At 49.9% G+C, this 26907-nt stretch overlaps 1 protein-coding gene across 5 annotated transcripts in view; it reads left to right on the plus strand.

Annotated features, from left to right (window-relative positions):
- MYO18A (myosin XVIIIA) overlaps nucleotides 1-26907 on the plus strand; it is a 199789-nt gene that overhangs the window by 123012 nt on the left and 49870 nt on the right. For all 5 annotated transcript variants that reach the window (XM_039319030.1, XM_039319032.1, XM_039319033.1 and 2 more), the window contains 9 exons: nucleotides 766-894; nucleotides 6794-6937; nucleotides 9095-9184; nucleotides 11305-11424; nucleotides 14219-14330; nucleotides 15232-15359; nucleotides 15566-15720; nucleotides 19904-20027; nucleotides 22796-22996. In XM_039319030.1, the coding sequence (XP_039174964.1) occupies nucleotides 766-894; nucleotides 6794-6937; nucleotides 9095-9184; nucleotides 11305-11424; nucleotides 14219-14330; nucleotides 15232-15359; nucleotides 15566-15720; nucleotides 19904-20027; nucleotides 22796-22996 (1203 nt within the window). The remainder of the gene's footprint in view (nucleotides 1-765; nucleotides 895-6793; nucleotides 6938-9094; nucleotides 9185-11304; nucleotides 11425-14218; nucleotides 14331-15231; nucleotides 15360-15565; nucleotides 15721-19903; nucleotides 20028-22795; nucleotides 22997-26907) is intronic.

Here is a 26907-nt window from a genome sequence, read left to right on the forward strand (position 1 = left end):
AGCTCTGCTTCAGGCTGGGGAAGATGGGCACGGGAGTTCCCACGGGCAGCAGTGGTGGGGGGGGTGGCTTCCGTGGACGGGCGCCAGGCCTGTTTTTTTTTTTTTGGCTCCTGCCTTGCATCTCGCTGCCTGCAAAAACGTGCCCACGCACACACACACACACACAACACACAACACACACACACACAGCGCTGGGGTGAAGTCAGCCCCCTGGCCTGCCAGGAAGATGCCCAGCCCCCCCTCCACCCCCCCCAGGGAGGGGGCGGCTGGCTGATTCACTCCAGGAGGAGAGGAGAGAAGCTTCGTTCAAGCCGGCAAATTATGGGGAGCATCTGAGAAAGGGGGATCGCTGGGATCTCGGTTAGAAGGGGGGGGTCTCCTTCCTCCAGGCCTCCGGGCACGTGGGGGTGAAGGAGAAGGGTCCCCCCCCTTTGCCCTGCACCCCACTTCGCCCTGGCCCCTTGAAAGCCTCTGCCGCACACAGACTAGTCTGTACCCCCTGCGCTGGCCCTTTGAATCCAGCCCTTGGGGTCCCCGTCCACGATGCAGGCCCTCGGGGGGCCAAATGGGGGGTCCCCAGGGGTCCCCGGCCTCCCCCCCTCTCCCAAAGGAGGGCCCTTGCCCGGCTGAAAACTCTGACGTTGGATTCCCCGTCTCTTTGGGTGGGAGCCTGCCCCACCGCCGGGACCGACCCCCATCTTTTCTGCATCGTCCCCCCCCCTCTTCTCTCCCTCTGCCCCCCCTCCCGTACCCTGACCCCCCCAGGTGTTCTTTCGGGCAGGGACTTTGGCGAAGCTGGAGGAGCAGCGGGATAAGCAGCTGTGCCGAAGCATCACCCTGTTCCAGGCTGCCTGCCGGGGATTCCTGGCCCGCCAGCATTTCAAGAAGAGAAAGGTAGGATGTATGTTATTTTGGGGGGGGGGGTCTGTCTGCCTGTAAAGGAGAATATTGGTAGCTCAGGGTGGAAATGGGGAGGGGGTCCATGGTGCTCTTTTGAGCTGGGTGGTTTTCTTGCAGACGTTTCATGACCCAACTAGGTAACAACATCAGTGCACTGATGATGTTCCCTAGTTGGGTTATGAAACGTCTGCAAGAAAACCACCCAGCTTAAAAGAGCACCATGGACCCCACAGTTCCCTTTCTCCTTCTTTCTTCTCTTTCTTTTTCTCCTTCTCTTTCCCTCCTCCTCCTCCTCCTCCTCCTCCTCCTCCTCCTCCTCCTCCTCCTCCTCCTCCTCCTCCTCCTCCCTCTCCTAGCACTGATGATGTTCCCTAGTTGGGTCATGAAATGTCTACAAGGAAACCGCCCAGCTCAGAGAGCACCAAGTACCCCACAGTAGCCTTCCTCCTCCTCCTCCTCCTCCTCCTCCTCCTCCTCCTCCTCCTCCTCCTCTTCCTCCTCCTCCTCCTCCTCCCTTCTAGCGCTGATGACGTTACCTAGTGGGATCATGAAACGTCTGCAAGAAAACCACCCAGCTCAAAAGAGCACCATGGACCCCACAGTTCCCTTTCTCCTTCTTTCTTCTCTTTCTTTTTCTCCTTCTCTTTCTCCCCTCCTCCTCCTCCTCCTCCTCCACTCCACAAACCCCCCTCCCTTCTAGCACTGATGATGTTCCCTAGTTGGGTCATGAAACGTCTGCAAGGAAACCACCCAGCTCAGAGAGCACCAGGGACCCCACAGTAGCCTTCCTCCCCCTCCTCCTCCTCCCCCTCCCCCCTCCCCTCCTCCTCCTTCTCACAAACCCCACACCCTTCTAGCACTGATGATGTTCTCTAGTGTGGGTCATAAAACATCTGCAAGGAAACCAGCCACCTCAGAGAGCACCAGGGACTCCTGTGTCTGTCTGTATCTGGGCATGCAGATATGTATATTCCTTAAAAGTCAGGCTAGGCAGAAAAGGAGTGAGTCACACGTGTGTGTACACATGCACACACACGCACGCGCACACACACAACTCTCTCTCCGCTGCTGTGTTTATGCCTCTCTTCTTATCCTAAAATGGGCAGCTTTGCCTCTTGCAAAGAGTCTCCGGCAGGGAAGTGGTGGGCTCCATAAGGAAACCATCTGCAGCAGCATCGGCAGCAGCATCAGCTTCCTCCCGGCCCCCCCAGCCCCATTTCATTTGTCTCCCCCCCCTTGGCCTTGGGAGCTGCCTCTTCAGCCTTGCAACAGGTAGGAGGGGAACTGTGTGATCCCCGTGCCTCCTCTTCGCAATTCTCCAGCAAGTGGGGGGGTGGAGGGGGGGGCTGTTCGGAGAGGCCCCCTTGTCTGTCCTAGAGAAAGAAAGGCAAGGTAGGTGGGCCTGGGGGACATGGGGGGAGAGAGGGGGGAGTCCAAAGCTACGAAAGGGGGTCTTCCTCTCTCTCTCTCTTTCTCTCTCTCCCTCTCTCTCTCTCTCTCTCTCTCTCTCTCTTTCTCTCTCTCCCCCCCTCTCTCTCTCTTCACCATATCTATCTATCTATCTATCTATCTATCTATCTATCTATCTATCTATCTATCTATCTATCTATCTATCTATCTATTTATCTATCATCTGTATTTATTTATCTATCATCTATCATGTCTTCTGTCTATCTATCTATCTGTCTATCTATATCTATCATGTCTATCTGTCTGTCTGTCTATCATGTCTATCGGTCTGTCTATCTATCTATCTATCTTTCTATCTATCTCTATCATTATCTATATCATCTATCATCTATCTAATTATCTATCTATCATGTCTGTTTATCTATCTATCATCTCTATTTATGTATCTATCATCTATCTATCATGTCTTCTGTCTGTCTATCTATCTATCTCTATATCATTGTCTATCTATATCGTCTGTCTATCTATCTATCTATCTATCTATCTATCTATCTATCTATCTATCTATCTATCATCTATTTATCTATCTATCATGTCTGTCTGTCTGTCTGTCTATCTATCTATCTAGTCTATCTATTTATCCTCTCTCTCTCTCTCTCTCTCTCTCTCTCTCTCTCTCTCTCTCTCTCTCTCTTTATTTATTAAATTTCTGTGCCCCTACAGGGTGAGTCTGGGGGGCTTGCAGATTAAAGATTTTTGCTTGTTCCACAAGCTTGCACAATCATGGTGTTGCAGCTCTGAAATGGGGGTGTGGTTCAACATGAGGCAGGATCCCCCTCCCCCATTATTCCAATCCACGATTCATCTCCCTTTAGGGCAGTGTTTCTCAACCTTGACAATTTTAAGGCATGTGGACTTCAACTCCCAGAATTCCACAGCCAGCAATGCTGGCTGTGGAATTCTGGGTGTTGAAGTCCACATGCCTTAAAATTGTCAAGGTTGAGAAACACTGCTTTAGGGGTTTTATTATTTTTACAAATAACTTTAACGGGGCGAACACATCAAACGCCTGTTCTTCCTCCTCCTGTTTCAAGTGGGGCCCTGGGTTTTCGGAAAGATCAGACCGTTTTTTCCAAGAAAGGGCTTCCCAAAGAGCAGGCAGGAACAGGGCACCCCATCTCTGGAAGCTTTCTAGAAATGATTGGACAACCGTTTGTCTAGGGTAGAGGGGCCTTCCAACCTGGCCCTTTCATGGCTTGTGGACTTCAACTCCCAGAATTCCTCAGCCAGGCCCATGTGGAAATAAATCAGTAAATAAATAAATTAAATGGATGGATGGATGGATGGATGGATGGATGGATGGATGGGCGGGTGGAAGGATGGATAGATAGAGAAAGAGGAAGGAGGAAGGAAGGAAGGAAAGGAAAGAAAAGGAAAGGTAGGGTAGACAGACATAATGGCTGGCTGGCTGGACAGATATAAATGGATACATAGAGATAAATAAATAGACATGATAGGTACACAATAGATAAATGGATAGTGATAGATAGATAGATGGTTGGAAGGAGGGATAGGATAGGATAGGATAGGATAGGATAGACGGAATAAATAGATACGTAGAGATAGATAAACGATAAATAAATGGATAGATAGATAGATAGATAGATAGATAGATAGATAGATAGATAGATAGATAGATAGATAGATGGTGGGTGGGTGGGTGGGTGGGTGGGTGGAGGGAGGGAGGGAGGGAGGATAGGATAGGATAGGATAGGATAGGATAGACAGACATAATGGCTGGCTGGATGGACAGATATAAATAGATACGTAGAGATAGATAAATAGACATGATAGATACACGATAAATAAATGGATAGATAGATAGATAGATAGATAGATAGATAGATAGATAGATAGATAGGTGGGTGGGTGGGTGGGTGGGTGGGTGGGTGGGTGGAGGGAGGGAGGGAGGGAGGGAGGATAGGATAGGATAGGATAGGATAGGATAGGATAGGATAGGATAGACTAGGGGTAGGCAACCTTGGCTCTTTTATGACCCGTGGACTTCAACTCCCAGAATTCCTAAGCCAGCCATGATGGCTCAGGAATTCTGGGAGTTGAAGTTCACGAGTCATAAAAGAGCCAAGGTTGCCTACCCCTGGGATAGACAGTCATAATGGCTGGATGGATGGACAGATATAAATAGATAGGTATAGATAAATAGATAGACATGATAGATACATGATAAATGGATAGATAGGTGGGTGGGTGGGTGGAGGGAGGGAAGGAGGATAGGATAGGATAGACAGACATAATGGTTGGCTGGATGGACAGATATAAATAGATACGTAGAGATAGATAAATAGACATGATAGATACACGATAAATAAATGGATAGATAGATAGATAGATAGATAGATAGATAGATAGATAGATAGGTAGGTAGGTAGGTAGGTAGGTAGGTAGGTAGGTGGGTGGGTGGGTGGGTGGGTGGGTGGAGGGAGGATAGGATAGGATAGGATAGGATAGGATAGACAGACATAATGGCTGGCTGGATGGACAGATATAAATAGATACGTAGAGATAGATAAATAGACATGATAGATAAATATAAATAAATGGATAGATAGATGGGTGGGTGGGTGGGTGGAGGGACGATAGGATAGGATAGGATAGGATAGGATAGGATAGACAGACATAATGGCTGGATGGATGGACAGATATAAATAGGTATAGATAAATAGATAGACATGATAGATACATGATAAATAAATGGATAGATAGATGGGTGGGTGGGTGGGTGGAGGGAGGGAAGGAGGATAGGATAGGATAGACAGACATAATGGCTGGCTGGATGGACAGACATAAATAGATAGGTAGAGACAGATAAATAGATAGACATGATAGATACACGATAAATAAACATAGATCAGAGGTGTCAAACTCAATTTCATTGAGGGCCGCATCAGCATTGCAGTTTCCCTCGGGAGGGGGGGGCGGCCTACTGGGTGGGCGTGGAGGGAGTGGGTGGGGCCTACTAGGTGGGCGTGGCCAGTTCTACATCATTCGTGTCAAGGGTGCCTGTGGGGGCCTGGGCAGGAGTGGGGCAGATCTGAGGGTCTCTGGCAGAAGGGGGGGGGACCAGGGCAGAGTCCATCAAGCTGGATAGGTGACGTAGGCGAGGGCCATTTGCTGGCCACTTCCAGGTGATGGTCCATTTCTTCATTCCTCACAAAGGGGGACCCCTCCCCAGCACGCACCCAGGGGACAGGGCCGACATGCACCCAGGGGCTGGTTCCTCGCTGTTTCTAGGCAGCCTTGTGGAGCGAAGACTGAATGTGTTTCAGCATAGATGGCCACCACAAAATTGTACATTGGCTCCTGGCTGGCCTGGGCCAGGGCCAAGGCAGCGGGGGTCATTCCCTCACTGTTTCCAGGATGGCTTCGCAGGCCACATGAAACCACTTTGCGGGCCGCATCCGGTCCCCGGCCCTTGTGTTTGACATGTCTGGGATAGATAGATAGATAGATAGATAGATAGATAGATAGATAGATAGATAGATAGATAGATAGACAGACAGACAGACAGACAGACAGACAGACAGATGAAAGAAAGAAAGAAAAGAAAAAAAGGAAAAAAGAAAGAAAGGAAAGAAAAAAAGTAAGAAAGAAAGTAAAAAAAGAAAGAGAAAGAAGAAAGAAAGTAAGAAAGTAAAAAATAGAGAAAGAAGAAAGTAAGAAAGAAAGTAAAAAAAAGAAAGAAGAAAGAAGAAAGAAAGTAAGAAAGAAAGGAAAGAAAGAAAGAAGAAAGAAAGAAACGAAGGATAGGATAGGATGTAAAGACATTACGGATGGATGGGCAGATATAAATAGATTTCATAGAGATAGATAAATAATATAGATAAGGAGGGAGGGATGGATAGATCGATGTAGTGCAGTGGTTCTCAACCTTTTTAATGCCGCGACCCCCCCCCAACCGGTCGTAAGTCGAGGACTACTCCACTGGTGCAGCACCGTTTGCAGAACGGGACTTTTGGCGGGCTCAGCAGGGCAGAGACAGCCTGGACAATTCCTATTGGCTTTTGAAAGCCAATAGAGTTAGACTCTATTCAAGAGAGTCTGTTCTATTGGCTTTCAAAAGCCAATAGAATAAAAGGGAGGAGCACAGCTGGAAAAGGGGGGAAAAAATGGCGGACTGCGTTGTTTGGCGACCCCCGTGAAATGGTCGTTCGACCCCAAATGGGGTCCCGACCCACAGGTGGAGAACCGCTGATGTAGCGAAAGAGAGTCCGCCTGGTCTTCTCGTAAGTTGAGTTCTTCCTTGGACCCTTCTGAAGCCTTTGGAAGGACCACGGAGAAGGGCCGGAGAAGGGCCGAGGGGGGCGTGGGTGTCCTGGTTTCGGCCCTGCCCTGCACAGGGGAAGGGGCTCCTCTTGGCCTGATCCTCTTCTCTTCCCCTCTTGTTCCCCCCCCCCCAATGCAGATTCAGGACCTGGCTATCCGTTGCGTCCAGAAGAACATCAAGAAGAATAAGGGCGTGAAGGGCTGGCCTTGGTGGAAACTTTTTACCACCGTTCGGCCTCTGATTGAGGTTCAGCTGACGGAGGACCAGATCCGGGCCAAAGATGTACGTGGGTCTCCTGGCTGGAGGAGGGAGGGACCCCCCCCCTAGGGTGGGTCTTGAAGAAGAACTGGGGAAATTAATAATAATAGTAAAGTTGGAAGGGACCTTGGAGGTCATCTAGTCCAGTCCAGTCCCTTAGAATAGAATAGAGTTGGAAGGGACCTTGGAGGTCATCTAGTCCAGTCCAGTCCCTTAGAATAGAATAGAGTTGGAAGGGACCTTGGAGGTCATCTAGTCCAACCTCCTGCTCAGGCAGGAAACCCTATCCCATTTCGGACAAATGGCAGTCCAGTCCCTTAGAATAGAATAGAATTGGAAGGGACCTTGGAGGTCATCTAGTCCAACCTCCTGCTCAGGCAGGAAACCCTATCCCATTTTGGACAAATGGCAGTCCAGTCTCTTAGAATAGAATAGAGTTGGAAGGGACCTTGGAGGTCATCTAGTCCAACCCCCTGCTCAGGCAGGAAACCCTATCCCATTTCGGACAAATGGCTGTCCGGTCTCTTCTTAAAAACTTCCAGTGTTGGAGCATTCACCGCTTCTGGAGGCAGGTTGTTCCACTGGTTAATTTTTCTAACTATCATGAAATTCCTCCTTAGTTCTAGGTTGCTTCTCTCCTTGATGAGTTTCCATCCGTTGCTTCTTGTCCTGCCTTCAGGTGCTTTGGAGAATAGCTTGACTGCCTCTTCTTTGGGGCAGCTCCTGAGATACCGGAAGGCTGCTATCCTGTCTCCCCTCGTCCTTCTCTTCGTTAAACTAGACATCCCCAATTCCAGCAACCTTATATGTTTTAGCCTCCAGTCCCCTGATCATCTTTGTTGTTCTTCTCTGCACTCTTTCTAGAGTCTCAGCATCTTTTTTACATCGCGGTGTTCTTTCATTGACCACGAATAATATAGGGATGGAGAACTAGGGCCCCTTCCTGACCGGTGGATTTCAGCTCCCAGAATCCCCCAGCCAACAAGGGTTGGGTTAGGTTCAAGGGAAAACTGGGCGTCCATTTGCCTACGTGGTATAATAAGGACTCTTGCCCGGGGCAGGGGGCTGGACTAGATGACCTCTGAGTCCACCCATCTTAAAGCCTGCCGGCTGGGGAATTCCCAGGAATTGAAGTCAGAGGGAGAGTCCGGCCTGGACGTAGGGAGGGATTTTGGGATATTAAATGATAGTGAAAAGAAGAAGGGCTTCCCTTGAGAAGTTGCAGGTACTCCATCACTGGAGGCTTTGAGGAAGAGATTGGACGGCCGTTGGTCTGGGGTGGTGTAAGGTCTCCTGATCAAGCAAGGAGCTGGACTAGATGACTCCCGGGTCCCTTCCAGGCCTATGATTCTAGAAGAAGGGAGGGAGGGAGGAAGGAAAGAAAGGAAGGAGAGAAGGAAAGAAAGGGAGGGAGGGAAGAAAGGAAGAGAGGGAGGGGGGAGGAAGGAAGGAGAGGGAGGGAGTGAGGAAGGAAAGAGGAAGGAGAGAAGGAAAGGGAGGAAGGGAAGAAAGGAAAGGAGGAGAGGGAGGGAGGAAGGAAGGAAGGAGAGGGAGGGAGAGTGAGGAAGGAAAGGAAGGAGAGAAGGAAAGAAGGAAGAAAGGGAAGAGAGGGAGGGAAGGAGGGAGGAAGGGAGGGAGCGAGGAAGGAAATTGGAAGGAGAGAAAGAAAGGGAGGGAGGGGTGAAAGAAAGGAAAGGAAGGGAGGGAGGAAGGATGGAAGGAAAGGAGAAAGAGGGAGGGAAGGAGGAAGAAAGGGAGAAAAAGAAAGGAAGAAAGAAAAGAGGGAGAGGAAGGAGAGAGGGAGGAAGTGAGGGTGGGACGAGGGAGGAGAGGAAGGAAGGAAAGGGGAGAAAAAGAAAGAAAGAAAAAGTGGGAGGGATGAGATGGAGGGAGGAAGGAAGGAAAGGAGGGAGGGACATGGGAGGAAAGGAAGGAAGGAAAGAAAGAAAGAAGGGAAGGAAAAAAGGAAGAAAGGGAGGGTGGGCAAACCCCTCAGAGGGAGACCCAACCTGGAACCAAAGGAGAAATTTCCTGGCAATGGGAAGATTGGGAAGCTGCAAGGACTCTTGCCTGGGGCAGGGGGTTGGACTAGAAGACCTCCAGGGCCCCTTCCAGCCCGACTTCCCAACCCGGGGCCGAAACTCTGGCGCTCTCGCAGCCTGCTTTTCCTTCTCCTCGCAGGAAGAAATCCAGCAGCTAAAGGGCCGCCTGGAGAAGGTGGAGAAAGAGCGGAACGAACTGCGGCTGAGCAGCGACCGTTTGGAGAGCAAGGTAAGGCCTTGAAATCCTCCCCCCCCCCAAGTTAAAGTCCTCGACTTAACGACCGTTCGTTTAGCGACCGATCCACGTTAACCACGGCACTGAAAAAAAAGTGACTTCGCGACTGTTTTTTCACGCTAATCGACACCCCCCCCCAACGGTCCCACGATCAAAATTCAGACACCGGGCCACTGACTCACGTTTACGACGGTCGCGGGATCCCCTCTTGCGACCTTCCGACCAGCCCAGCCAATGGGGGAAGCTGGATTTGCTTCACAACTGTGTGTCTCACTTAGCGACGACAGCAGTTCACGATGGCAAGGAAGGTCGTAAAACGGGGCAAAGCTGACTTAACAGCTCCCCTACTTAGTGACAGAAATGTTGGACTCCATTGCAGTCGTTAAGTTGAGGACTGCCTGTACTTAGGGAGTAGACGAGGAGCTCTGCAACCAGGAGTAGCGTCTGCCACTTGCCTGGACTTTTAGGGTGAGGGCAGAAAGTTCTGCAGAAGATCAGAAGAAGCAGGAACATCTCCCGGCCTGGCTTTGCATCTGCCCGACCATCCCTGCCCTTTTTTTGGCAAGCAGCATCTCGTTAATTAAATCAATTAAATGCTGCTCATTTGGCCAATAAGGTGAATCTAAATGATGTCCAGGATTGAATCTTCAGCCTCCATTAAGCTCACGGCTGGCCTTTCTCCTCTCTGATCCTCTGAGATCGTAACTGTTTTTTCAGACTTGGCCCCTTTAAGAGGGGAGGACTTCCACTCCCAGAATCCCCCAGTCAGCATGCTTTAAGAGGGGTGGGCTTCCACTCCCAGAATCCCCCAACCAGCCTGCTTTAAGAGGGGTGGGCTTCCACTCCTAGAATTCCCCAGCAAGCAAGCTTTAAGGGGGGGGACTTCCACTCCCAGAATCCCCCAGCCAGTTTGCTTTAAGAGGGGTGGGCTTCCACTCCCAGAATCCCCTAGCCAGCCTGCTTTAAGAGGGGTGGGCTTCCACTCCCAGAATCCCCCAGTCAGCATGCTTTAAGGGGGTGGGCTTCCACTCCCAGAATTCCCCAGCCAGAATGCTTTAAGAGGGCTGGGCTTCCACTCCCAGAATCCCCCAGTCAGCCTGCTTTAAGAGGGGGAGACTTCAATTCCCTGGATGGGGAATTCTGGGAGTTGAACAAGGGCCAAGTTGGAAGACCCGTCTTTAAGGCGTTGAAGTCCACACCTCTTAAAGGATCCACACTCGAAAAACACTGACCCGTGGGACAGTAGCCAGAGATGCAGGGCTGGCTGAGGAATTCTGGGAATTGAAGTCCACAAGTCTTAAAGTGGTCAACTTTGGAGACCCCTGCTGTAAATAAATAAATTCATTTTTATAAATAAAACAAGCAAATTCTATCAATAGTCCATAAGTCATTTTATGAAGAAATGAATGGTTGGCGCATAAATACATTTGACACCTGGAGAAAGTAAAGAAAGAAAATTTTGATAAAGAAACGGATCAGGAACACCCATCCTTCAATTAATCAGATTTCTCCTTGAAGGCCAGTGGCAGGGGGTTAGCCCTGACCTGTTCCACAAAATCCAGATGTTGAGTGGGGGGACACGACTTCTAATACATCTGGGTTTTTCTTTAGCGGATTCTCAAAGAGGGGAAGTGTCATAGTTCCGAGAGACGAAACTCTTCAAAAGAACTTCGAGGCGTTGTTTACCTTAAAGAATCTTTTATCCGAATAGCATAACATCGGCACTGCATAATCGAAGTCAAAAACTGAATTCCCCTCCCCTGGGCACATAGTATCAATGTGCAATTCCCTCCTCCAATTAGTCATAAATCACATTCCCCAATTAACTTGAAAGCAGGCTTCCTCTCCAGCTCTCCAGCCTGGGCCAATTCTTATCATCTCTTATTTCAATAACCTTGATTCTCAGGCTAGGTTTAGTGTTGTTATGTCTAGCTGGACTCTCCTTCACATCCCTCCTTCCCAGCATCATCTAACTCTAAAAGCAAAAGGGAAAAGGTGGCTACGTTTCCCTCTGTTGTCAATGCGAAAACATCCGATTCCGGTGGGCTTCCATTCCAAACCCCCCTCCCCACCCCCCTGGCTGTGGGCCAACTTCTGTTTCCTCCTCCTCTCAGGTCGCGGAGCTAACGTCAGAGCTGACGGACGAGAGGAACACCGGAGAGTCGGCTTCCCAGCGTCTGGACGCGGAGACGGCCGAGCGCCTACGGGGGGAGAAGGACATGAAGGATCTGCAGGTGAGCCGAGAGAGGCTCCGGGCTGGAGTTGGATTCACAAGGGACACTTGAGAGAATGCGTCTGGAAGACGGGGAGTCCCCGTTTAGCGATGATTGGAAGTCGAAACACCATTGGGGAAAAAAGGGACTTAAATCGGTTTCCCCTCCTACGAACCGTCGCAGCATCCCCGTCTTTGTGTGATCAGAATTCGGACGCTTGGCCAGGAGTTTATTAAGGGACCCGTATTTATGACGGCCACAGCGTCCCAGGGGCACCTGATCGCCTTTTTGCCACCTACTGACAAGCAAAGTCAACGGGGAAGCCGGATTCACTTAATGACTGCAATGAGTCACTTAATGAACTCCTCGTGCGTCTGATCACACTTGGCCAATAAAGAATTCTATTCTATTCTATTCTATATTCTATTCTATTCCATTCCATTCTATTCCATTCCATTCCATTCCACTCCACTGTACTCTACTCTACTCTATTCTATTCATTATTCTATTATATTCTATATTCTATTCTATTCTACTCTACTCTACTCTACTCCATTCCATTCCATATTCCATATTCTGTTATGTTCTATTCATTATTCTATTTTATTTTATTCCATTCCATATTCCATATTCCGTTCTATTCTGTTCTGTTCTATTCTATTCTATTCTATTCTATATTCTCTATTCTATTCTATTCTATTCTATTCTATTCTATTCTATTCTATTCCATTCCATTCCATTCCATTCCATATTCTATATTCTATATTCTATTCTATTCTATTCTATTCTATTCTATTCTATTCTATTCTATTCTATTCTATTCTATTCTATTCTATTATTCCATTCCATATTCTATATTCTATATTCTATTCTATTCTATTCTATTCTATTCTATTCTATTCTATTCTATTCTATTCTATTCTATTCTATTCTATTCTATTCCATTCCATTCCATATTCTATATTCTATTCTATTCCATTCCATTCCATTCCATTCTATATTCTTCTCTACTCTACTCTACTCTCTGTTCTGTTCCATTCTGTTCTAAACTTAACTACCCACTCACAGCCACCTTGCAGAGCAGGTGGGCATCAGGAAAAAAAATGATTAAAAACTGCAGTGATTTGCTTAACAACTGGGACAAACAACGATGATGAAATGGGATAAAGTTCATTTAACATTTGCCTTGCAAGGGCAATTTCAAGATCTATTAACCTGCCATTGGTAACTTAGTCACATGGCCGTTAAGTGAATCCGGCTCCCCCCCGTTTGACTTTGCTTATCAGAAAGTCGCAAAAGGGGGTCACGTGACCCCTCCCGGGACGCTGCGACCGTCATCAATATACAAGCCAGTGGCAAGTGCCTGAATTATGATCCCGTGACCCGGAGGATGCTGCAACGGTCGTAAGTGTGAAAAAACGGTCGTAAGCCACTTTCCCAGTGCCCTTGTAACTTTGAACGGTCACTAAACGGACTGTTATAAGTCGAGGGATCCTGGTGGCCCTGACAGGGATGTCCTTGGCGATGCTGTTTCCAGTTGCAGCGTATTCAAAATGGAAACATCCGTCTTAAAAGAGGTTTGAGAAGCAATATTAAAAAAACAAATCCATGGGAAAATTTGGTCGGGCACCAGACAGCGAAGCAGGTGGATGCTGTGCATGCTGCCTCTTCCCTGCCCAAAAATAGCATTTTTGACTTGGCGGTGTTCCGTGCTGCGCCATGAGCTCCCCAAAGCAGTTTTTGGACTTCAACTCCCAGAATTCCTGAGCCAGCCATGCTGAGGGGAAAGGGAGAGGTTTCCAAGCTGAACCATGCTGGCTCAGGAATTCTGGGAGGAAGTCCACGAGTCATGAAGGGGCCATAGTTCCCCCATGCTGGCTCAGGAATTCTGGGAGGAAGTCCACGAGTCATGAAGGGGGGCATAATTCCCACATGCTGGCTCAGGAATTCTGGGAGTTGAAATCCACGAGTCATGAAGGGGCCATAGTTCCCCCATGCTGGCTCAGGAATTCTGGGAGTTGAAGTCCACGAGTCATGAGGGGGCCATAGTTCCCCCATGCTGGCTCAGGAATTCTGGGAGTTGAAGTCCACCAGTCATAAAAGAGCCAAGGTTGCCTACCCCTGGCCTAGGGAATGCAGAGGGGAGCCTCACATCTGCCAGAAAGAAGGATAAAATCACAACGCACAATTCCTCCTGACTAAGTGGCCCTCCCAGCCTCGGGTCCAAGTTGTTGGTCAACACCATCCTGCCTTTGGCTAAACCAGGGGTCTCCAGGTTTGGCCCCTTTTGTGGACTTCCACTCCCAGAATTCCCCAGCCAGCTTTAAGACTTGTGGACTAAAACTCCCAGAATTCCCTAGCCATCTTTAAGACTTGAGGACTTCCACTCCCAGAATTCCCTAACCATCTTGTGGACTTCCACTCCCAGAATTCCCCCAGCTAGCTTTAAAACCTGTGGACATGGCTGCCTTGGGAATTCTGGGAGTTGGTCCACAGGTCTTGAAAGTTGCCAAGGTTGGACACCCTGCCCTAACCGACCTGTTTTACAACCGTTCCAACTTACAGCTGCTCTGGGCAGGCTCCATTACGGTCATAACCCAAGGACTAGGACTTCATCTTGTTCCTAGCCCACCCAGCTGGGCACCACCTTGGCTGGCTGTGGAATTCTGGGTGTTGAAGTTCACAAGTCTTAAAAGTGGCCAAGATTGAAAATCTCTGGCTAAACAACTCCTGGACAGCACGCCTTCCTTGGGACCCAGCCCAGAGGGTGGGGTGGCTGCCCTCCTGACCTTCTGTTACCCTCCTCCCCACACAGGCCAAGTACGATGCCCTCAAGAAACAAATGGACTCCATGGAGATGGAAGTGATGGAGGCCCGTCTGATCCGGGCGGCGGAGCTGAACGGAGAGATGGACGATGACGATACAGGTGAGGTCATCTCTTAGGCAGCCAGTTCTCGCCTCTCCTTCCTCTTTCCTCGGTGGCCCTAGGCTGCGCTGTCAGTTTCCTGGACCGGGGCTCATTTACGGAACAGGGACAGTGGTCTTTCTCAACCTTGGCAACCTTAAGAAACGTGGACCTCCACTCCCAGAATTCCCTAGCCAACATGTTTTAAGAGGGGTGGGCTTCCCCTCCCAGAATTCCCCAGCCAGCCTGCTTTAAGAGGGGTGGGCTTCCACTCCAAGAATTCCCTAGCCAGCCTGTTTTAAGAGGGGTGGGCTTCCCCTCCCAGAATCCCCCATCCAGCCTGCTTTAAGAGAGGTGGGCTTCCACTCCCAGAATTCCCGCTTTAAGAGGGGTGGGCTTCCAATCCCAGAATCCCCTATCCAGCCTGCTTTAAGAGGGGTGGGCTTCCAGAATTCCCCAGCCAGCCTGCTTTAAGAGGGGTGGGCTTCCACTCCCAGAATCCCCAGCCAGCCTGCTTTAAGAAGGGTGGGCTTCCCCTCCCAGAATCCCCCAGCCAGCCTGCTTTAAGAGGGGTGGGCTTCCCCTCCCAGAATCCCCCAGCCAGCCTGCTTTAAGAAGGGTGGGCTTCCACTCCCAGAATCCCCCAGCCAGCCTGCTTTAAGAGGGGTGGGCTTCCCCTCCCAGAATCCCCCAGCCAGCCTGCTTTAAGAGGGGTGGGCTTCCCCTCCCAGAATCCCCGCTTTAAGAGGGGTGGGCTTCCCCTCCCAGAATCCCCCAGCCAGCCTGTTTTAAGAGGGGTGGGCTTCCACTCCCAGAATCCCCGGGCCAGCATAGCTTGCCAGCAGGACAGGGTCTGTTTTGGGGAGGGGGCGATGCCCTAACCACCAGGTCGTGCTGCCCGCTGGCTTTCTCCTGCCCCCAGGGGGGGAATGGCGCCTGAAGTACGAGCGCGCATCCCGGGAGATCGACTTCACCAAGAAGCGGCTGCAGCAGGAGTTTGAGGACAAGCTGGAGGTGGAGCAGCAGAGCAAGCGGCAGCTGGAGAGACGGGTAAGGGGTCTCCCTTGGGGGGGGGGTCTCTCGAGGCCTCCGGGGGGGGGGGTTTCTGCCTGGGGGTTTCCCCCATTGGGGTGGCGGAAGCCCCACGGAAGCGTCCTCTGGCGTCTCTCTCGGGGAGGGGGGGGGCGCCTTGGGCGGTGGGAGAGGAGCCGGGTCTGCTGAAAGCGCCCCTCCTCTCGGGGGTCTTTCCGGGGCAGCTGACCGACTTGCAGGCCGATAGCGAGGAGACCCAGCGGGCACTGCAAACCCTCCGGAAGAAGTGCCAGCGCCTGACGGCCGAGCTGCAGGACACCAAGCTGCACCTGGAAGGGCAACAGGGCCGCAACCACGAGCTGGAGAAGAAGCAGCGGCGGTGAGGAGGGGGCGGCGGGCAGGGTCCATACTGCGGGGGGGGGGTGGGGGGGGAGGAGGAGAGGACTGTTTGGTCCCTGGTGCTCTCTGAGCTGGGTGCTTTTCTGGCAGACGTTTCATGACCCAACTAGGGAACCTCATCAGGGCTAGAAGGGTGTGGGGTTTGTGGAGAGGAGGAGGAGGAGGAGGAGGAGGAGGAGGAGGAGGAGGAGGAGGAGGAGAACTGTGGGGTCCCTGATGCTCTCTGAGCTGGGTGGTTTTCTTGCAGACATTTCATGACCCAACTAGGGAACATCATCAGTGCGAGGAGGGAATGGGGTTTGCAAAAAGGGCGTCGAGGAGGAAGAGGAAGAGGAGGAGGAGGAAAGAAGTAGAAGAAGGAGGAGCAGGAGAGGAGGAGGAGGAGCACGAGGAAAGAAGTAGAAGAAGGAGGAGGAGGAGGAGTATGGAGTCCTTGGTGCTGTCTGAGCTGGGTGTTTTTCTTGCAGACATTTCATGACCCAACTAGGGAACATTATCAGTGCTAGAAGGGAGGGAGGGAGGAGGAGAAAGAGGAGGACGAGAAGAGGAAGGAATGGACGGGGGAAGAGGGAGAGGAGAGAGAAGAGGATTCTGGAGTCTTTATTGATCTCTGAGCTGGGCGGTTTCCTTGCAGACATTTCATGACCCATCTAGGGAACATCATCAGGGCTAGAAAGGAGGAGGAGGAGGAGGAGGAGGAGGAGGAGGAGGAGGAGGAGGAGGAAGGGACTGTGGGGTCCTGAGTGCCCTCTGAGCTGGATGGTTTCCTTGCAGACCTTTCATGACCCAACTAGGGAGCATCATCAGTGCTGGAGGGGAGGCAGGTTTGGGGAGAACAGGAAGAAGGAAGGGAGGGAGGGCGGGAGGGATAAAGCATGGAAGAAGGGGCAGGGGTCTCTGCCCCCCTTTGCCCTCCCTCCCCTTGCTGTGCTTTTGAACTCCTTCCTCCCTGTGAAAAGGAAGAAGAAGAAAAAAGCCCTTGAAGCAGCCAAGAGACTTTAATCTCATTACAGTAATGATGGGGGGGGGGGTGAGGGGAAAACCCTGGGCAAGAGAGAAAGAGAATCGGCCTAATTAAGTCCAATTTCCAGAGTGCAGCAGCCTCTCTTGATTACCAGGTGCAAAGAGAGGCCGGGCCTTCCACGCCTGGACGCCTCTCACACACACACACTCTCACACACACATTGTGCGGAGCCAGGCTACAAATTGGCCTGGGGGCTTTCACTCCTTCTCCCCCCCTCCCCGCCTCTCCTGCTCTGTCTCCCTCCCAGGCAGGGCAGGGCAAGCCCCCCCCCATGCTGTTTGAGACCCCCTTTCGCCCAGACACACACACACACACACACACACACACACACACACACACACGCGCGCGCGCGCGCGCGGTGATCTTCGTACACTGTTTAATTTTGATTGGGTTTATCCTTTTTAACTGGTTTTATTATAGTATCTATGTTTAGCAGTTTATATTTCTACCGTATGTCTGTTTGTAGACAGCCCAGCGTCGTTCTTTGAGGGAGATGGGCATTTTTTTAAATAAGATAAGAGATAGATAGATAGATAGATAGGTAGGTAGGTAGGTAGGTAGGTAGGTAGGTAGGTAGGTAGGTAGGTAGGTAGGTAGGTAGACAGACAGACAGGTAGATAGATAGATAGAAATATTTAGGTAGGTAGTTAGGTAGGTAGGTAGATAGAGAGATAGGTAGGTAGGTAGGTAGATAGAAATATTTAGATAGATAGATAGATAGATAGATAGATAGATAGATAGATAGACAGACAGACAGACAGATATAAATAGATAAGAGAGAGTGTGGGGGGGAACCAGGTGAAGAAAGAAAGAAGGAAAGAAGGAAGGAAGGAGAGAAAGAAAGAAAGAAAGAGAGAAAGAAAGAAAGGAACCAGGTGAAGATAGATAGGTAAGTAGGGAGGGAGGGAGAGAGAAAGAGGAGAGAGAAAGAGAGAGAGAGAGAGAGAAGGAAAAGAAAGGACTGACAAACATAATGGACGGATAGATTACATAAATAGACAGACAGAAATGTAGGATAAATAAACATGATAGATTAAACGAAAGAAAGAAAGAAAGAAAGAAAGAAAGAAAGAAAGAAAGAAAGAAAGAAAGAAAGAAAGAAAGAAGGGTGGGTGGGTGGAGGAAGGGATGGATGTGTAGGCAGAGGTATATACAGATATATAGAGATAGATGAGATAGACAAATGAGACAAAGATAGTTGACAGATATAGATAGATAATGATAGATGTAGATGGATGGATGGATGGATGGATAATAAATGGGCAGACAGACCAACTTCATCTTAGGCAACAGAGGAGCAGAAGGGAGCCTGCTTTCTCTGCTCCTTGCTGGAATTCTCTAGGTAGACTATCTCTGCATAGGGAAGCTCAGCTGGGGGGGGGTGGGAGGGACATCCTCCCTGCTGAAGTTACCCAATCTGTTGAAAAGTCCAGCTCTGCCTCCGGGCTGTCATCTTCCGACAAGGAGTTCCATGGGCGAAAGCCTGTGTGTTTCTCAACCCCGGCCCCTTCAAGATGGGGTAGCCGTCTGGGGAATTCTGGGAGTTAAAGTCCACCTGTCTTTATAAAGTGGCTGGTCTGGGGACTTCTGGGAGTTGAAGTCCACCTGTCTTTATAAAGTGGCCGGCGGAGAAACGGCCGGACGAAATAATCCAAATTAAATCAACCGAAGGAGGCTGGAGGCAGAAGGGAGGGGGGGAGGGCTGCCAGCTACCCCCCCTTCCCTCCAGCAATGGCAAAAGGTAGCTGGGGTCCCCCCACCCCCTCCCCCTCCCCTTGGCATCACCCCACACCCTCCTTTGCCCTTGTCTCACTCATCCCAAGCCGGTGTGCCCACCTGGCCAGCCCAGCACTTTGCACCTTCCACCAGCCAAGAAGGGGCCTGCTTCTCCCCCCCCCTCCCTGCATCCCCCTCCCCAATCTTCCTTCATGCTCCATTCCCTCCCCAGCTCTTCCCTCCCCCTCCCCAAATTACTAACTGCCTGAGATCTCTCAATTAGCAATTCAGGAAAGGCGCCAGGAGTAATCTTTGCTCCTGCTTTGTGCGCTCCTGGAGGAAATTAAAAGCTTGTAAACACTGCAGAGAAGCCCCCAGCTGAGCCTGGGCTTAATGGGGAGGGGGCTCCTGGCAGCAGGGGGGGCAGGGGGACTGGCAGCAAAATCTCCAACCTGCAAATTGGGTGTGGGGGGTCTGCAAAAAAGCTGTGTGTATATGTGTGTGTGTGTCTGTCTGTGTATGTATGTATGTATGTCTTGTTTTTGGGGGGGGGTCTGCAAAGAAACAGTCTCAGGGGTATCTGGGGATCCCCGGGGTGGGGGGAGAAAGCCGGTTTCACTTAATGACCATGTTACCCATGGCAGTGATTCACTTAATGCAGTGGTTCTCAACCTGTGGGTCGGGACCCCATTTGGGGTCGAACGACCATTTCACGGGGGTCGTCAAACAACGCAGTCCGCCATTTTTTCCCCCCTTTTCCTTAGCTGTGCTGCTCCCTTTTATTCTATTGGCTTTTGAAAGCCAATAGAATAGACTCTCTTGAATAGAGTCTAATTCTATTGGCTTTCAAAAGCCAATCGGAATTGTCCAGGCTGTCTCTGCCCTGCTGAGCCCGCCAAAAGTCCCACTCTGCAAACGGTGCTGCACCAGTTGAGTAGTCCTCGACTTACGACCGGTGGAGCAGTCCTCGACTTACGACCGGTTGGGGGGTCGCGGCATGAAAAAGGTTGAGAACCACTGACTTAATGACTGTGGCCAGGGGCGTCGTAAAGCGAGGCAAGGCTCCCTTAACAAAGGGCCTCCCTTACCGAGATAAATTTTGGGCCCAATTGTGCCCGCCACTCGGAGTTACACACGGAGTTGCCCACCCCGAGTTTAGAGCTAACTTTGGCAGCATCTGCCACGGCGTTCCTGATCTCGAAGCGGATCGAATGGGAATTTGATTCAATTCCTGATCCGCTTAGGGTCCCCCACAGCAGCCGTCGCCAGACGAAACATTCCGCCGGTGAAATTGGGTTGGGGGGGGTTAGGCAGCAAGCGTCTTCTCCAGGGGTTGCAGCTGGCTTGGGGGGGGGGTGGAAGCAGCCAGGAGGACCCTCCCCTTAATTGTCTCTTTGCATTTTTCCGTCTGTCTGTCGAATAGGTTTGATAGCGAGCTGTCCCAAGCTCACGAGGAAGCCCAGCGTGAGAAACAGGGGCGGGAAAAACTAGGGCGCGAGAAGGACATGCTGATCGCCGAGGTCTTCGGCCTCAAGCAGCAGCTGGAGGTGGGTGGTCCTGACGCCGATGCCCCCTCTGCCCGCCGGGGTTCTCCTTCGTTTTAGCAATCGCAAGAGCCCCTAAACCAGCGGTTCTCCACCTGTGGGTCGGGACCCCATTTGGGGTCGAACGACCATTTCATAATTGCGCAATAATAATAATAATAAAGTTGGAAGGGACCTTGGAGGTCATCTAGTCCAGCCCCCTGCTCAGGCAGGAAACCCTAGACCAGTGGTTCTCCACCTGTGGGTCGGGACCCCATTTGGGGGTGGAACGACCATTTCACGGGGGTCGCCAAACAACGCAGTCCGCCATTTCCCCCCCCCCCTTTTCCTTAGCTGTGCTACTCCCTTTTATTCTATTGGCTTTTGAAAGCCAATAGAAGAGACTCTCTTGAATAGAGTCTAATTCTATTGGCTTTCAAAAGCCAATAGGAATTGTCCAGGCTGTCTCTGCCCTGCTGAGCCCGCCAAAAGTCCCATTCTGCAAACGGTGCTGCACCAGTTGAGTAGTCCTCGACTTACGACCGGTTGAGTAGTCCTCGACTTACAACCGGTTGGGGGTCGCGGCATTAAAAAGGTTGAGAACCACTGCCTTAGACTTATAGACCACTTTACGGTGCTTTACAGCCCCCTCTGAGTGGTTTATGGAGTCAGCCTATTTGCCCCCGACAATCTGGGTCCTCCTTTTACCGACCTCGGAAGGACGGAAGGTTGAGTCAACCTGGAGCTGGTCAGGATCGATCTTCCAGGCTGTGGGCAGAGTTTAGACTGCAATGCTGCATTCTAACCACTGCACCACCGTGACAGGAAAGAAAAAAAGGGAGGGAGAGTGGGAGGGAGGGAGGGAAGGAAGGAAGGAAGGAAGGAAGGAAGGAAGGAAGGAAGGAAGGAAGGAAGGAGATGGGAATGAGAAGGAGGGAGGGAAAAGGAAGGAAGGAAGGAAGGAAAGAAGGAAGGAAGGAAGGAGAAGGAGGGAAGAAAGGAAGGAAGGAAGAAGGGAAAAGAGAGAGAAAAAAGGGAGGAAAGGTGGTTTTTAAAGAAGAGACCAGACAGCCATTTGTCCAGAATGGCATAATCTCTTCTACTTTGAGCAGTGGGTTGGAATAGAGGACCTCTTAAGGTCCCTTCCCGTCCTAGGATTCTATATTCACTCATCTTAAAGCGTGCTGGCTGGGAAATTCTGGGAGTTGAAGTCAGAGGGAGATGCAAGCTGGAATTAAGGAGGAGTTTCCTGACAGAGAGGAAAATTAACCAGTGGAACAGCTTGCCACCAGAAGTCGTGGGTGCTCCATCCCTGGAAGTCTTCAAGATAAGGTTGTCTGGGATGGTATAAGACAGTGGTGGCGAACCTACGGCACGGGTGCCAGAGGCGGCACTCAGAGCCCTCTCTTTGGGCACGTGCGCTGTTATCCCAGTCCTAGGCCTTCAGATGGGTTTTATAAAACCTTTTCGCTTTAGGCCTCCGCCGCCGTGGGCCAAAAAAAAAAAAAAGGTTCAATCCATCAGTCAATTTCAACTTCTCGCGAGGGAAAAAAAAAGATCTTGCAAAGTTGGAATTGATGGATTGAACTTTTTAGTCCCACCCAGTCTGCCGTTACCACCGCAGCCACGCCCACCCAATGGGCCACGCCCACCCAATGGGTCACACCCACCCAATGGGCCACACCCACCCAGCACCCAACAATGCAGAAGTGGGTTTTGGGTTGCAGTTTGGGCCCTCGGTCTGTAAAAGGTTTGCCATCACTGGTATAAGGACTCTTACCAGGGGGCGGGGGTTGGACTAGAAGACCTCCAAGGTCCCTCCCAGCCCTATGAGGGAGGGAGGGAGGGAAGAAGGGAGGGAAGAAGCAAGGAAGGAAGGAAGGGGATGAAGGGAGGGAAGAAGAATGGAAGAATGGAAAAAAGAAAGAAGGAAAGAAGGGGGGGAGGAAGGGAAGAAGGAGATGAAAGGAGGGAAGAAGAAAGGAAGAATGGAGAAAAGAGGAAGGAAAGGAGGGAAGGAAGGAGATGGAGGGAGGAGAGAAGAAAGGAAGAATGGAGAAAGGAAGAGAGGGAGGAAGAAAAGAAAGAAAGGGAAGGAAGGAAGGAGATGAAGGGAGGGAAGAAAGGAAGAATGAAAAAAGGGAAGGAAGGAGATGAAGGGAGGAGAGAAGAAGGGAAGAATGGAGAAAGAAAGGGAGGAAGAAAAGAAAGAAAGGGAGGGAAGGAAGGAAGGAGATGAAGGGAGGGAAGAAGAAAGGAAGAATGAACAAAGGGAAGGAGGGAAGGAAGGAGATGGAGGGAGGAGAGAAGAAAGGAAGAATGGAGAAAGGAAGAGGGAGGAAGGAAGGAAAGGAAGAAAAAAGGGAAAAAGGAGATAAAGGGAGGAAAGAAGAAAGGAAGAATGAAAAAGAAAGGAGGGAAAGAAGGAAGGAGATGAAGGGAGGAGAGAAGAAAGGAAGAATGGAGAAAGAAAGGGAGGGAGGAAGGAAAGGAAGAAAAAAGGGAAGAAGGAGATAAAGGGAGGAAAGAAGAAAGGAAGAATGGAGAAAAGAGGAAGGAAGGGAAGGAAGAAGGAACGGAGAAAAAAGGAAGGGAGGGAGGGAGGAAAGAAGGGAGGGAAGAAGAGAGGACAATGGGCGGAAGCTCCTCAGAGACCTCTTCCCTGGGCCCCGGGGGTTGGACTAGATGACCTGCGAGGTCCCTTCCAGCTCTCAAATTTTATCCTCCACCTCCCTTTCCCTCCGCAAACGCCCTCTTCCCCCCCCCTTTCCTCTCCCCCCCCCCCATCCCAGGAGAAGGAGGCCCAGATCTTGACGGCCACGCAGAAGGTCCAGGCCCTGGAGGCCGAGCTGCACGACCTCTCCAGCCAGGAGTCGAAGGACGAAGCCTCCCTGGCCAAGGTGCGCAAGCAGCTGCGGGACCTGGAGGCCCAAGCCAAAGACCAAGAGGAGGAGCTGGACGAGCAGGCGGGCACCATCCAGGTGCTGGAGCAGGTGAGCCCAGGGCGGGGCGCCCGGCCCTCCCTCCCTCCCTCCCTCCCTCCCTGCTGCCACTCTGGCTGGGCCGGTTCTCCGGGCGGGCCGGTTGCACGGCAGAGACTCTCCCGAGTGCCAGTGCCCTGCCCCAGAGAAGGAGACGCTGCTGCCACCGCTGCTGCCGCTGCTCCTCGTTCAGGCTGGGAGGGGATGAGGGGCTGCCCTCCCACCGGCTCAGCCATGCAGGCTGTGGAAGCGGCGGCCGCCAGGCGGGTGAGTGAGTGGGGGGCCAGGAAGGAGAAGCTTGCTAGCTCTGGGCCGGAAGGGTTAGGGTCCCCGGGGCTCTCTGAGCTGTGGACGTTTCATGACTTAACTAGGGAACGTCATCAGGGCTAGAAGGGAGGGGGGTTGGAGGAGGAGGAGGAGGAGGAGGAGGAGCAAGACAAAGACTGTGGGGTCCTTGGTGCTCTCTGGGCTTAGTTCTTTTCTCGCAGACGTTTCATGACCCAACTAGGGAACAATATCAGTGCTAGAGGGGAAAGGAGGGGGGTGGCTTTCTGTTTATATACAAGTTGCTTGGTCAGTGGGGGTCACAGTGTCATTTTTTTCTTGGTGGCTTCTTGATTAGGTTGAGATAGGTAGGTAGGTAGGTAGGTAGACAGACAGACAGACGGACAGACAGATAGATAGATGAAAGAAAAGGAAGGAAGGAAGGAAGGAAGGAAGGAAGGAAGGAAGGAAGGAAGGAAGGAAGGAAGGAAGGAAGGACAGATATAAATACATAGAGAGATAATAGACAGATGGATGAAAAGAGAAAAAAGAAAAAGAAAAAGGAAGGAAGGACATATAAATAGATACATAGATAATAGAGACATGATAAATATATAGATGATAGATATAAATAAAAGATTGATACAGATAGATATATAGAGATAGACATATAGATGAGATAGATAGATAGATAGATAGATAGATAGATAGATAGATGAAAGAAAAGGAAGGAAGGAAGGAAGGAAGGACACATAAGTACATAGATAATAGACAGACATGATAAATGGATGAAAAGAGAAAAAAGAAAGAAAAGAAGGAAGGAAGGACATATAAATAGATACATAGATAATAGACATGATAAATAAATAGATGATAGATATAAATAAAAGATTGATATATAGAGATAGACAGATAGATGAGATAGATAGATAGATAGATAGATAGATAGATAGATAGATAGATACATACATACATACATACATACATACATACATACATACATACATACCTGATGGACGGACGGACGGATAGAGAGACAGACACCGACACAGAGACAGACGCCATATATAGAGAGAGAGATTCGGAATCCTTGCTGCTCTTGAGTTTCCTTCTTTTCTCGCAGCCGTTTCATGACCCAGCTAGGGAACATCATCAGGGCTAAGCAAGGAGGGGGGTTCTACTCTGGGTTGATATCCCAGTTGCCGGTCAGGGTGGGTGGGGGTGGTCCCGGGGCTCTTTGGGCTGCTTGCTGCTGGCAGTTCCTTAATTGTGGCATTGTTTACTTCTGGGTGGGGCTGAGTGAATCGCTGCTCCCCTGGGGGCTGATTGCTGATGGGGGGGGGAAATGCTTTGGTCTTTTGGGCTGGTTGTTCACCAGGAGTAAGCGATCACCCCTCCCCCCCCAGGACCCCCCCCCCCCGGCAGCCCCAGTGGGCTTTGTTTGCCCAACAGGCTTGATGCATTGACCCAGATTGGGGGGGGCTGTATGCTTCAAGGGGGTGTTTTGGAGGAAGGAATAGGAGAGGCTTCTGCAATCAGCAAAGATGCCCGGAGCTGTTGGGGTGACCTGGTTGTCGGAAGGGTTAATGGCCCGGCTCTTCCGGGGAAGGAAAGGCAAGAAGGCCTAGCTGGGAAGCTTTCTGGAGGCAGTTGGGTCTTCTGAAGGGCGGTGCTGTGGCTGGGGGTATTTCATTTATTCACTGTCTGTCTGTCTGTCTGCCTGTCCATCATTTGTCTTGTCTGCTCCATCCATCCGTCCATCCATCCATATCTCATCTATATATCTGTATACACACCATCTCTCTCTCTCTCTCTCTCTCTCTCTCTCTCTCTCTCTCTCTCTAGCCATCCATCCCTATCTATCTATCTATCTATCTATCTATCTATCTATCTATCTATCTATCTATCTATCTATCTATCCCCATCCATTATATCTTTCAATCTATCTGTCATTTATCTCTATCTCATCTGTCTCTATATATCTGTATATAGGTCATCTATCCATCCAATCACCTACCTACCTACCTACCTATCTTCTATTATCTATTTATCCATCCATCCATTCATCCACTTCTCTATCTACCTACCTACCTACCTATCTTCTATCATCTTTTTATCCATACACCCATCCCCCACCTATCTACTTATCTACCTATCTTCTACCATCTTTTTATCCATCCATCCACCTACCTATCTATCTACCTACCTATCTTCTATCTTCTATTTATCCATCCATCCATTCACCCACTCATCTACCTACCTACCTATCTTCTACTATCTATTTATCCATCCATCCATTCACCCACTCATCTACCTACCCACATCTTCTATCATCTTTTTATCCATCCATCCATCCCCCACCTATCTACTTATCTACCTACCTTCTATCATCTTTTTATCCATCCATCCATCTCCCACCTATCTACTTATCTACCTACCTTCTATCATCTTTTTATCCATCCATCCATCCAACCACCTACCTACCTATCTTCTATTATCTATTTATCCATCCATCCATTCACCCACTCATCTACCTACCTACCTACCTATCTTCTATCATCTTTTTATCCATCCATCCATCCCCCACCTATGTACTTATCTACCTATGTTCTACCATCTATTTATCCATCCATCCACCCACCCACTCATCTACCTACCTACCTATCTTCTATCATCTTTTTATCTATCCATCCATCCCCCACCTATCTACTTATCTACTATCTTCTATCATCTATTTATCATCCATCCATCCCCCACCTATCTACTTATCTACTATCTTCTATCATCTATTTATCCATCCATCCATCCCCCACCTATCTACTTATCTACCTATCTTCTACCATCTTTTTATCCATACAACCACCTACCTACCTACTTACATACCTACCTACCTATCTTCTATTATCTATTTATCCATCCATTCACCCACTCATCTACCTACCTACCTATCTTCTATCATCTTTTTTCCATCCATCCATCCCCCACCTTTCTACTTATCTACCTATCTTCTACCATCTATTTATCCATCCATCCACCCACCCACCTGCCTACCTACCTTCTATCATCTTTTTATCCATATATCCATCCATTCACCTACCCACGTGCTTCCCTAATTTAGAGACCACCCATCTAACTCATAGAGCATTAATTATCCTCATGAATATGTCCTCTTTCTGCCCGCTTTCTCCTCCATCCTCAAGAAGGGTGCCAGTAGGTTCAGTGGCCACAGCTCATGGGAGGGGTTGTGTGTCCTGCCTGTGTTTAGGCCTTGCCACAGCATTTGTCTGGACTCCCCCCCCCCCATTTGCCTTGAGAGTTGGAAGCTAAGAGGAAGATCTTGACAAAAGTAAAGGCATATAAATTTGATACATGGATGGATGGATGGAGATTGGGTGGTTGCATAGGTAGATGGATGGATGGATGGATGGATAGATAGATAGATAGATAGATAGATAGATAGATAGATAGATAGATAGATAGATAGATAGATAGATAGATGAGGCATGATGGAGATAGATAGACAGATGAGGCATGACAGATAACAGATAATAGGTAACAGATAACTGATAATAGATAATCAATATAGGGATGGATGGTTGGATGGATGGATGGAAAGAGGGATGGAGGGACAGTCTTAAAATGGCCAAGGTTGGATGGCT

The sequence above is a fragment of the Crotalus tigris genome, unplaced genomic scaffold, assembly GCF_016545835.1.
Source record: "Crotalus tigris isolate CLP2741 ecotype Arizona unplaced genomic scaffold, ASM1654583v1 scf7180000021948.665609621:419813, whole genome shotgun sequence".
Classification (NCBI taxonomy): Eukaryota; Metazoa; Chordata; class Lepidosauria; order Squamata; family Viperidae; genus Crotalus; species Crotalus tigris.